This window comes from Sebastes fasciatus, chromosome 6 (genome assembly GCF_043250625.1).
Source record: "Sebastes fasciatus isolate fSebFas1 chromosome 6, fSebFas1.pri, whole genome shotgun sequence".
In the NCBI taxonomy this organism is placed as follows: Eukaryota; Metazoa; Chordata; class Actinopteri; order Perciformes; family Sebastidae; genus Sebastes; species Sebastes fasciatus.
Genome location: NC_133800.1, coordinates 25,784,605 through 25,796,759, shown reverse-complemented (window position 1 = coordinate 25,796,759; position 12,155 = coordinate 25,784,605). Strand labels below are relative to the sequence as shown.

The following is a 12,155-nucleotide window of genomic DNA, read 5'->3' as shown; positions in this document are numbered from 1 at the left end:
CTTCAGTGCAATGAGAGACCCCTCCGCTTCGCGTTGGGATAAAATTTGTATTACAAATCTGAATGTGCAAAGTAACTAAAGCTGTAAATGTATAATTGTATTGGGGAAGGGTCAAACAAACACAGGACTTTCACCCAGGAGACTGCTGTTTGTGTTAAACCTAATGTGCACTTTACAAACGATTCTTTTCTCACACACTATGAACATTTTTCAACGTTTATATGATCATTCGTATAGCTGGATGTATGTATGATTCTGAAAGCATTATTTACTCTCTATAGGCTGACATTATGACACTAGAGGGGCACGTAGAGCGTCATAGTTTGAAGCTAAGGTCCACTGACCAAGTGTTTGTATTTGATGAGTTGGGAGGGAGAATGTGTCGGATAATCTGATAGCTAATGAAGCCTTGGAGAAAATAGCCGACAGTTCAGTTTCTCATTAAAACCATAAAGTGAATTTTACAGTTCCCAGACCAAAAACAATCTCTAGTCATCTGTGAAATTGTTTTCTTGGTCTCCAGAAAGTTGGCTGCGACAGAGAGATTGGCTCCAGCAAAGTTGAGGACAAATGTGGCGTTTGTGGCGGGGACAACTCCCACTGCCGCACCGTTAAAGGAACCTTCACCCGAACGCCAAAGAAACCTGGTAAGAACACACAGAACCAGCGCAAACACGACGGCTGCACACAGAAAACAAATGATTTTTTACATGAACAATTTCTCCCAATGTTTTTCCCTGCATGTTTTCTCAACTCCAGATAGTGAATGTTTCTTATCCTATGAGTGAATGATTAACCTTAGTTAGACATATACATACTGCACTGTTGTTTATATATCATATACTGTACATAAATCATTACTTTAATAATTTATTATGCCTATAGAAGAAGATAATAGATGACATGGAGGCAAAGCTTTGATGCAATACAGCATGGCGTTACCAGTTTATTATTTACATTGACATGACTTCATTTAGCAGGTAGACATTACTCCACCATGTATTTACATTAAGGGAACTCACACTGTTTCCTCTGCATGTGACGTACAATCCAGATAACAGCTGAACAATAAGCGTATCTAAATTACATGCTTATGATTTGAAACGTCCTATTTTGAGTTCAGTTTTTCTCCAGCGTGCAATCCTTTATGCGCTGAGTAAAAAAGCAAATCTTGATTAGCCAACCAGCTTCAACCCATTATCAACACGCCACACTTTAGTATTGATTTTTAGCCTTTCACTGGCTCTTCCAATCGTTTCACATCTGAAATCCAAGAATTCTAACAAAGTCTGATTTCTGAAGAAGGAGAATAGCTGTGACTCACGGTCATCGAGGCTGAAGTGGACCAAAAAAAAAACCTCCATTTGCAGAGTACTAATTTTCATTCAGTGATAATATCCACTTAATGTAGAAAAGATAAGTGTCGAGTAGCCCGTCTTAGCATCTGGCAACATTCCCAGACTTCACATCTTAGATGTGTGCCTCAAACAGCCGAGCAGAAACCTCATTGATGTGCAGCTGGACTGAAATAAGGAATTTAACCACCTGTATTTTCCTGAAATGAGAAATGGTGAAGAAAATAGTGAGGGGGCTGGCAGATGACTCTGCAGTGCATTCATGCTGCACGGGGCGAATACGATGATAACCCCAGGAACACCATCATCCTGACTACTGCAAATGAGCTTGAGAAAAGAAGCTGATTGCGTTAACATCACTCCTCTGCCTTTGCAGGATGCAGGAGGTGGATGCAACAAACAGACTACACCTGTGTACCATTTAGTTCAATAGAAGCTTAGTTTAACAGACACTGTGTGAGCTGTACTGTTACAACAGTAAAGCTCGGAAAAACGTCTTCTGCTTGAGCAGAGGCCGTTTTAAATGAAGGAGGAAGCCTGCATGTGGTGTCTCACCACAGTGCCATTGTCTCCTTGGAGGGGCTCTTAAACTACAGCTGTGCTCCAGTTAAAATGCTAACATCCGCATGGTAACATGCTCCAACATGTTCTCATCTCAACTCTTCATATATTGACGCTTTGTCAGACCCGTCTGCGTCACTTTTCTGTCGCGTGTAAGCATGTGCTTAATGTTGTGAATTAAGCAAAAGCACTTGTTTAGGTTTAGGCAACAAACAGGTACGTCTTAAAATTACACACCTGTCAACGTAACTGTAATGGAAATACATGGAAGAATGATGGGAAATTTGCACAAACTGTGGTGTAATTGTGCAGTGGCCTTGAATGATATAGTATCTCTAATAATTCCTGGTAAGGTGTAGAGTGTGAATGAAATTGCATCCTCCTGTAGACCTCCATGTCATTTCTAGTTGCTCATGTGCAGTTTGCTTTCACAGCTAATAAATGAGTCTACAGGGAAAGTGCAGAGTATCCGACAGCTGTCACAGCCGTCACTCCCAACAGTCGGCTTAATTTGGATTAAGTCCCTTATTAATTTGCTGAGAAATAATTACGCCCTATCTTTTATTCATTTAATTTATGTAGTATTTTTTTTTTCTAATCAAATTTGTCAGTTCAGAAACAAAGTGTGCTTTCTTTTCTTACAAACTTCTTCAGCTGAAGCTGCTTCGCTCAGGTTATCTCCCCTCTGCAGCCACACAGGGCACACACACACACACACACACACACACACACTGACGTTTTGCTCGTCAATACAAAGTGCAGTGCTAAGGTGAATGAGTGTGACTAGGTGGTTAATTTCCTTTTTGAAAAATATGTCTTCACATTAACCGGCAGCATGAAGAAAATAGCGTAACCAATGACCCATGCATTTACATAAATGGTTTCATGATGCCTTCCGATGCCAGCCTCATCTGTCAATAAATGTCTATTTAAGCGATATAAATAAAGTCATAAAGTCAATACAGAGCTTCAGAGAAAAATGAAAATTGACTTTCTGAGATCCTGGACATGACGGCGTCATCAAACTGTTTCAGGATTGTTGAAACTGTGATCATACTTTTTTTTTTTCTTAACATCTTTCTCATCAACCTGTTCTCACTCCCAACTCGTCAAACACCGCCGATTGGGCAGCGCCACTCGGGATCGGAAACCGACGCACGGAGGTACCCTTTAACGACAGTTTGTGACGGTCCAGGTTTTCAACTAACTCCAATGTAAACCCAGCCGCGGCGTTATTCGACGATCGGACCAAGTGAAGTAATATTAATAGGGTGAGAGTCTGCTAAGGGCGGGCGTGAGGGGAAGTGGATCGGTCAAACAAACACAAGACTTTCAACCAGGAGACCGCTGGTTGTGTTCCGTAGTAAAACTAAAAGGTAACGTTGACTTATTTTGTCACATACGTCACGTGACTAGTCGCTAGTCAGTGAATTTAACGTCAACCGCGACCGTTTCCTAACCCTACCTAAGTGATTGTGTTGCCTAAACCTAACTTTCTGTGAAAGCGGAAGTTTATTTTGAAAGGACACTATGCATGTAACAAGCGTATATTGACACGCTGTCCCTGGTCCGTCTAACAGTAACGCAAGAGGGTTGCCCCGTGCGTCGGTCTCCGATGCAGAGAGTCGCTGATCAATCAGCGGTATTGGAGTTGGGAGTGAGAATGTGTTGTCCTCATTTAACCACTCACGTTTTTTAACAGGGAAACAATTAAGCAAGAGAGCCCAAAAAGAAACCTCTTTGTTGGAAAACACAATATGCAAGTATCCAGTGTTACTGAATCCCTCACAACCTCTTTCCTGTGCAGCTTGTAGTGCAGATGGATGCCTAACCCTGTAGAGACATAGAGACACGAGAGATATCAGCTGCTGTTTCTTCTGTTCCTTGTTACTAATTAAGTGTATATTTAGGTCTGGCTCGACTGTCGTAGCTGTCACGGGTTCATTATCCAGTCAAGTCTCTACAACTCTGTATAAGAAGTTATTTTTGATACGTCTGGTCGTTTAATGTAAATTGCTTCAACAGCCTAACAAACTAACTTGTAACATTAAACAAACCTGCAGACCTTTGGAGGTGGGATGTTGTTGGCTATTTACAATCTGATTGATTGAACCTCAACTGGCATTCTGATGCTCAGTTCAAGCCAAACATCCACACCAGAGGCTCTTTTTTACACATCAAGCTTTTGTGCAGTATTTCCCATCAGTCTACAAAAAAACTCTTTGATCAAATTGTAATGTCTATCGAGCGGGCTGTGTTTTTTTCCGAAATTGGCTGCCATCACAAAATGTTCTCTCAGAAGCGAGATGGCATCTTTTGCCATTTTCCAAAAGCTATATTGCAATTTATCGTCTTGGATATACTGTGCGAGTGATCTGCCACCTATTGTAACCTTGTGTCAACACTGCGACAGAGTGCCAGCTCATTCATAATCACAATCATCTCAGCGACAGCGCTGCGTCTGCGTCAGCAGGCCCCGGGTGTTGGGCCTGCCTGTCAAATCTAAGGGCGAGTAATTACAGCACTGCGGTTCAGTCCGGGTGATTGGCAAGTGCCACACTGCCAGCAAAAATAGATTGCCTCCTCATCTGATGTAAATTCCTCTGGTCCCTGCTGTGCTAATGAAACATGCTTCCACTGTAGGTTATGTTGTTGCAGAGAACGGTCACATGGAGAGGAGAGGAAACGCTGCAAGACCAACTAACTGATTCATTTTATTTTGAAGGGAAGACCAGAGGAGCCTTCTCTTTGCCCAAAGGAGCTCGAAATGTGTTTTTAAATGAAACAGAAGACTCTAGAAATATACTCGGTGAGTCACGGTAGGTTTGTAAGCGGTGGACATCCCTGACAGAAGGTCACTTTGCTGCTCTGTAGTCTGGAAAACCTGTTACTCATGCCTTGTTGAAACGTGGCTGAAGGCATTCACATCCTGTCTGCACACAATCAATTTGAAAACAAAGAGGCGTTCAAATTATGTATTTCTTGTACGAGGATATATATTGATATTTCGAAGAGTCATTTAATGACACAACAGATGGATGTGAATGGACGGCCTGTTTCAATGAACGTTTTACCTGCAGGCTTCTACAGCGAGGAGGAAAGCTGACAAGTAGACATTTTACCATTTTCTTTTTTCCCCCTCAAACTTCTTCAAACATCTTTGTAGAGCAAAGAGAAGCAAACTTCTGAAACATGTGTGATGTCCACCACTGCAAACAAACAGATTATGTCTGTATCTGCTCAACTTACCTGTCTGTGTCTTTATCTTTCCTAACGCTCCCTCCTCTGCTTCTGCTGCTGCTACAAACTTGGCAAAGGTTACCTTAAGATGTTTCTCATTCCTCCTGGAGCTAGACATGTGATCATCCAAGAACATGAGGCCTCCCCTCAAATTCTTGGTAAGTGTGACCTCCCAACACGAACACATGTATGTAATCAGAGGAAACATATCAACATCCTCCTCATGTTTCCCTGGGAGACTAATGGGAAAGTGAAATCATAGATTATAGGCTTTGCATAATTTATTCCTTGTCACCTCTTAGGCTGAGCAAATTAGTCTTCATATTGCTCATTCATTATTTATCAATCTATTAAAGATGTTTCTAGTTTAGTGGGTTCTGGCTTCTGCGAAATTAGCATAGTATTTTTCTCGACTATGTTGAGGTGAAATTAGTCGTAGTCAAGCATATATATTCAGAAGGAATCAGCATTATTCATGACCAGGGTAATAGAAACAGGGAATAAGACAGAATGAAAAATCTTCATATTCATATTCAAGTGTAACCACTGAAGGATCAGTCTCAGACAAACCGTGATCTACAGTAATGAAAAACAACAGCTGTGCAAATGCCCGATATTGACATAGTGTTTATGTTCAAGTGACAAAGACCTCAAGTTATAACTGTTGTCCTTTTAGAGCAAAGGAGGAAGAAGTGTGACGTTATTAAAGAGTCACAAAGTCCTCAGAAGGGGGGGGTGTCAATAAAACTTAACTCCTGACGGATCGCTGTGACTTGCTAGGCGAGACTCATGTGACCGACAAAGACGGCTGCAAGCGTCAGAAGTAACAAGATTACTGTAGCCTTGTTAGCCCGTTAACTTGTAGTTTAAAAGAAGATAAACAGTGAAGAAGCACATAACAAAACTGGTGTTGAAAAATTAGTAAAACTCTGTAGAGCAAAGGAAGAAAATGCGGTAAAGCTTGTTAATCAGCCTGCTGAGTTTCTTTACTCTTTAACATATTATGTAGTTTTGACAACTTGTGAATTCAACAAAGCAAAAATGTTCAAATTGGCTTCACAAAGTCCGGCTCTTTAGCTGCTTGATGCTCACCAACTAGACTCTAACTTTGTCTGTCTCCAAAGTCGGATTATAATTGTCATTTTATCCATGTTAGTATAAGAAATGCTGATTCATGCAGCTGTAAATGAACAAATGAGACCTTCAAAGTTAGTTTGTAACAAGCCTATTACAGGAAGTGAGCACATCAGCGTACAACTAAAAGTACAAAATGTGAAAGTTCAGAAAAAAGTTATTTATTCCCTTTAAACAACCAACTACAGTATAGGATTCCTATAAAGACTTTGTCAGACAGATGATTGAAGGTAGGAAAGACTAGGGTAATCTTTTTGTCTCTTGTTCTGCGAGCGGCCTGAGGAAAGCATGATTTATTCAGCATCCACGAGGTGAAAGGGTGACCATCGATCTCCTCAGCCAGAGGCACTGTGTGTTTTTCAAGGAGCTCTGTGAGATTAACATTTACGCTTATTTACCTGAGCCTCCCGTCCTGGGACACAGTTAGAGGAGAGGAGGTGAGAAGAGAGGAGGATAAAAGTCCTACATAACTAAAAGAAGAAAAATAAACTAATGTGTGGAGTAAGTCTTTGAGGAAAGATGATAAATAGCATATTCCAACATAGTATAACTTTGCCTGAAAAGCATTAAATCAACAAACACTTAATAATATATAGCAGTGAAGGAGTTAGAGGAATCACAGAGGAATAATGTTTAATGTGAAAGTATCCAGGCTGATATTTCGATTTCTATCTGAAAACTCCAACATCTAAATGTATAAAAATGTATAAAGCCCACATCAACCTTAGAGACTTCATCTCAGGATTAAAGCTACTGGAAGATGATCGGAAGTCTACAGATCTATAAGATGATGCACTCTTGACTCTGCGTTGCTTCATCTAAACTCTTTAAAGTCGAGATGAAATGAAATATGCCTTTTTAATCCTTTTAGATTGCCTATCATAACGTGCTCCTATTAATCAAAATATGGAAGCATTTTCTACAAGAAATCTATTTCTTTGTATTTTTTATATCAAAATCCAGTCATCTTTTCCTCCTGTATAACAAAATATAACGTGTGCTTACGTAAGCAAGGACCAACCAGCTTCAACCAGTAACATAATGACATACATCCATCATGTAAATTGGCTGTAGTACCGCACACCAAATAAAGAGCAGGACAGAGCTGCTGTAACTCTGAACCCTGATATAGTAGCCTGTGATGGAGGAAGTATTCAGATCATTTAAAAAGTACTAATACCACACTATGAAAAAGTACAAGTACAAGTCCTGCATTTCAAATGGAACTGCAAATTTTACCTAATTAAATCAATGTACTCAATGCAGAAAAATGGCTGATGTGACTGATATTTTATTAAACTGTATATTATATCATTAGATTATTATTCCTTATGCATTAATGTAAAAGCAGGAATTTACTGTTGTAGCTGTTTGATTGAGGTGGAGCTCATTTTTAACTATTAGCTAATGATTATTTTCATTATGGATTAATCTGTTGATTATTTTCTGTTTGTAAAAGTAAAAAAAAATAGTGAGAAATGCCAGAGCCCAATTACCCAGAGCCCAAAGTTATACCTTCACAAGCAGCAAATGGAGAAGCTGGAACCATGAAATGTTTTTGCATGAAAAATGACTTAATTATCAAAATAATTACCAATTAATTTTCTGTCAATCAACTAATTGATTCATCATTTCAGCTTTACTTGTATAAACTGTTGGGTAATTTAATTTATAACAAAAGGCCATATTTTATAAGCTCTTCATATGTTTTTTGCGCAAAAATAAGTAACTAAAGCTGTCAGCTGTTGTAGTGGAGTAGAAGTATAAAGTGGCACAAGAAGAAAGTCCTCAAGTAAAACACAAGTACCTCAAATTTATACTTAAAGGAACAGCGTGTAGCATTTAGGAGGCAGAAATTGAATTTAATATTAATGAGTATGTTTTCTCTCGTGTATAATCACGTGAAATAAGGAATCGTTGTGTTTTCGTTACCTTAGAATGAGCTGTTTTTATCTATATATGGAGCGGGTCCTCTTCACGGAGCCAACCGCCATTTTCTACAGTAGCCCAGAACGGACAAACCAAATATCGGCTCAAGATAGGGCCATTGGCGTTTTCACGTTTTCACATCAACCGCCATACACACTCCTACACACAAGTTTCAGTTGGTTGCAATCTGCAACCTTACCGCTAGATGCCGTCAAATCCTACACACTGTACCTTTAAATACAGTACTTTAATGTACTTAGCTACTTACATTCCACCGCTGATAGTAGCACCTCATATCGGCCCGTACACCAAAGAACATATGTTGCCAAGAAGTGAAAGTCAGTTGTTCGTTTCATTGCAACATCAGCGCCCAGCAGCAAAACTACGCTTCCGCCATTTTGGACTGAAAGCGACTAGCGGACGCCAGTAAAACGTCCGCCTACAAAGTGCCGTACAAAAGTAAAACAAAATTATTTCTATTCTATTGTCATATTTAATGTCTCCACCGAAATGGCCTGTGTTGAACATTCAAAATATTAAAATGAGCGTTTTCAGTCCAAAATGGTGTCAAAAAACACCGGAGTTTTTGTCTCTTTGCTTCTATACTCTTTGCGTACACACAGTTCCATCATGTGCAGACATTCAAAACTTGACAGGACTGCTGCCTCGTTACAGCTGCTATTGATTGGACAATTTCTGCTCAGGGAATTTAACAAACAGTCAATCATGTCTTTCTCAAGAGGAGCTTGTCACATATGACAGTTATGCTTTGGAAAAAGAAATTTTTTCCCTCTCTGAGTATTCAACTGTTATTCAAGTCAAGTCAGTTTTATTTATACACCCCAAAATCACATATCACAAATTGGCCTCAGGGGGCTTCAGGGAAAAGTGGAATCATCCCTTATGTCAGTAAAAATAGTCCCTCTCAGTCACTTTCTGATTTGCATGCATGGGAGTGATAATAAGGAAGGGTGTCACCCCCGAGCCATCCAGATCCTCTTTTTATTTCCTGCTCTGGGATTATTATCTGATAAGAAAGCTGGTGGAGGAGGCGGTGTTCCTCTACTCCGTCACCACATTCGTTAATCCACCGCCATGGTACAGTGATAGTCACCTTCCATTAAATCAGATTTCAGTTCAGTGTGGTGCGTTTCAAAGTCTTATTACAAGGTCTTGACCCTCGCTGATTAGGATGAATACGATGCCGTCGGAAGCTCTGAATAATTGGTCATTGCCCCTAATTTGCCTCCCCGTCTCTATGTGGGGTTCTTGATAAGCTTTTGACGGGTAGTAGGAACTTTTCCAGCTCAAATCTCCAATCGGACTCAATCACAGACATTCAAGTAAGTAATTCTAGGGTGGACTGGCATGTACTGGAGAGACACTGATTGTTATTTCATACATGATGAGGGGGATGATTAAAATAGAAAGGAGAAGGAGAGAGATTTATTCAAGTTATTTTTAACTGCAAATGAGACTAAAACCAGGAATGTTTGGCAATTTTGTCCTTTTTATTCATGCAGATGTGTAACCTTAAACTGCGTACCTTTCTGTGAAAGAAGGTGTATACATGTATGAGCCATTTGAGCGATTTAGTGGAAAGAATCGCCACATTTGTTGCCTAATTAAAAAAAACAACTACACAGCTGTTGTTACACTTGAAATGCTGTCACTGGCTGCTGTTTTGAATTCAAGAATACCCCTCAGTAACTTTTGTTTTCTGTACAAACTAAGGTTATAATCTCACCTTAAATTGACTTTCTAATGTTAATTAAGGTTTTTAAATTCCTCCTAAATTACTTTTAGGGCGCTTTCATTTTGTAGTAGTTTAAACTAGCTCCACCTCAAGCAGCTATAACAGTAAAATGCTGTTTACACACTGATATATCATATTAACCATCCAATAATGCTAGATATGATAACTTGCCAGTCAATGATCTGCAGAATCTGATTTTCTGTATAACCAGTACTTTCACTTTTAATACTTTAAGTACATTTTGTTAATAATACTTCTGTACTTTCACTTAAGTAGAATTTTGAATGCAGGACTTTTACTTGTAACAGAGTATTTTATAGTGTGGGATTAGTACTTCTACATCAGTAAAGGATCTGAATGCTTCTTCCACCACTGCTAGTGAGTCAGTACCCAGCATTCCTAAAAAGTGTAACCATAATAGTGGAGGCAGCGGTCATGGCCTCTGATGGATCATTCTCCCGCGTTATCATAAAGCTGAAAGGTCCAGAGAGCGTCAGTGTGAGTGTTAGTGAGAGTATTGGCTCTTAGTAGAGAGCTGGACTGTACCAGATGAAATAGCCTCCATTATCACAAAGCATCAATCACTGAGAAGCATCTGTACGGTGTGGATGCCCTTTAGTTTGACCAAACCGTGCAGCTGTGGAAGAAAGAAAGAAACTCTGCACTGCAGAAGCAAGAGTGGAAAAATATACAATTAAATGGGTTTTTATAAAGAGTTAATATGCTTCATAGTCATATGCTTGATATTAAAAGCTGTCAATTTTAGCATTAGAATGATTAATCTGCTGTAGTTTTGTAAACAGCATCCATCCTTCCTGTCATTATCTGTGAAATGACATGTGCTGATGGATCACTTTGAAGAGTTTTCTGACTTGCTTATATTTCAAGGACTAGCAGCTATACGTAGTTTCCTGCTGTTCATTATGCATTTCTGTCAAAGTGTGGATATTTCATATATACTGTGCAGAGCTAACCCAGTATGACATCAAAACTAGAAATGTTTTGACTAAAAATGTAAGTTAGAGCACAGGTTTAAAGGAAAAACGGCACATTTTTGGGACTTTGCTTCATTTGATGGACTCACCTGTTCACATCCTACTTTCTGGTGCTCCAGGCTAACACTTAACTGTGTTTACTGATGATATGACATACAGGTTATTTTTTATTTGCAAATGCAGTCTTATTTTTTCACAATATCTTCCTGTGCAATGACAGCTCTATAGCTTGTACGAACTGCTGACATTCAGCGCTAAAGTAACTTTTATGGGTAAGAGCAACAATTGAGTACATTTGTGGGCAGTGGAGGTGATTCAGATATTTGTTATTAACCAGTGGCAACAATCCCACACAGCTCAACTGACTGTCTAACTTTGAGTCATGTCTGCTGTTGAATTAACCGACGGGACATCAAATACAAGCACAACTTTTTCCTCCTAGAAGACAAAGCTGTTTCTTTGATATCACTCAGATAATGTAGGTATAAGTGTAGGACCGGAGCACCAGAGGGAATGATCTGCAGCAGAGACGTGTGGGTCGTTTTTAGCTTTTAATTGTCACTCATTTGCATTTAAATGCATCAGATGTATTTTAAGCAGCTGGCAGACATGCCCATTTTCATTTTCAGCCTCTCATGTCTGAGACGTTTTATCATATTAAAAGTTTTGTGTAAATTATAGCGTGAATCAGACATTGTAATGTTCAGTCAGAATCATTCCAAGAGAGCGCCAGTGGGGTTAGAGCGGTTGCATGAATCACCCCGTTTAAGAGTACAATTTGAGCTTTTTAATCTCTGTGGATAATTCAGAACTTTTTCATTGGTAGAGTGAAGCTGTTTCTTTGTCAGTGGCTCATAACCAAATGACTGATTACAGCAATCAAGAACCAGGCAACCGGGCATTACATCCTCAATGGAAAAGGAGAGGAAGTCAAGTCCAGAAGCTTCATTGACTTGGGCGTGGAGTGGCACTACATAATCGAGGACGACGTGGAGACGCTGCACACTGACGGACCTCTGCATGACCCCGTAGTGGTTCTGGTAATAAAACCTCCTTTTCTATCGAAGCTGATATTTTAAATAATCTGAAAGACGATTTGCGCTCAGGTCAGCCATCCAGTTCAACCTCCCCCCCCCCAACTCCCATTATTCTCATTCACTTTCTATCACTATCTGTAGATTAATG

The 12,155-nt window shown here is 39.7% G+C and overlaps 1 protein-coding gene across 3 annotated transcripts in view; it reads left to right on the top strand.

Annotated features, from left to right (window-relative positions):
* adamts3 (ADAM metallopeptidase with thrombospondin type 1 motif, 3) overlaps positions 1-12,155 on the top strand; it is a 168,572-nt gene that overhangs the window by 128,178 nt on the left and 28,239 nt on the right. For 2 of the 3 annotated variants that reach the window (XM_074638806.1, XM_074638805.1), the window contains 4 exons: positions 524-647; positions 4,642-4,725; positions 5,234-5,314; positions 11,847-12,010. In XM_074638806.1, coding sequence (XP_074494907.1) covers positions 524-647; positions 4,642-4,725; positions 5,234-5,314; positions 11,847-12,010 — 453 coding nt within the window. The remainder of the gene's footprint in view (positions 1-523; positions 648-4,641; positions 4,726-5,233; positions 5,315-11,846; positions 12,011-12,155) is intronic. The other variant, XM_074638807.1, reaches the window with a different exon arrangement.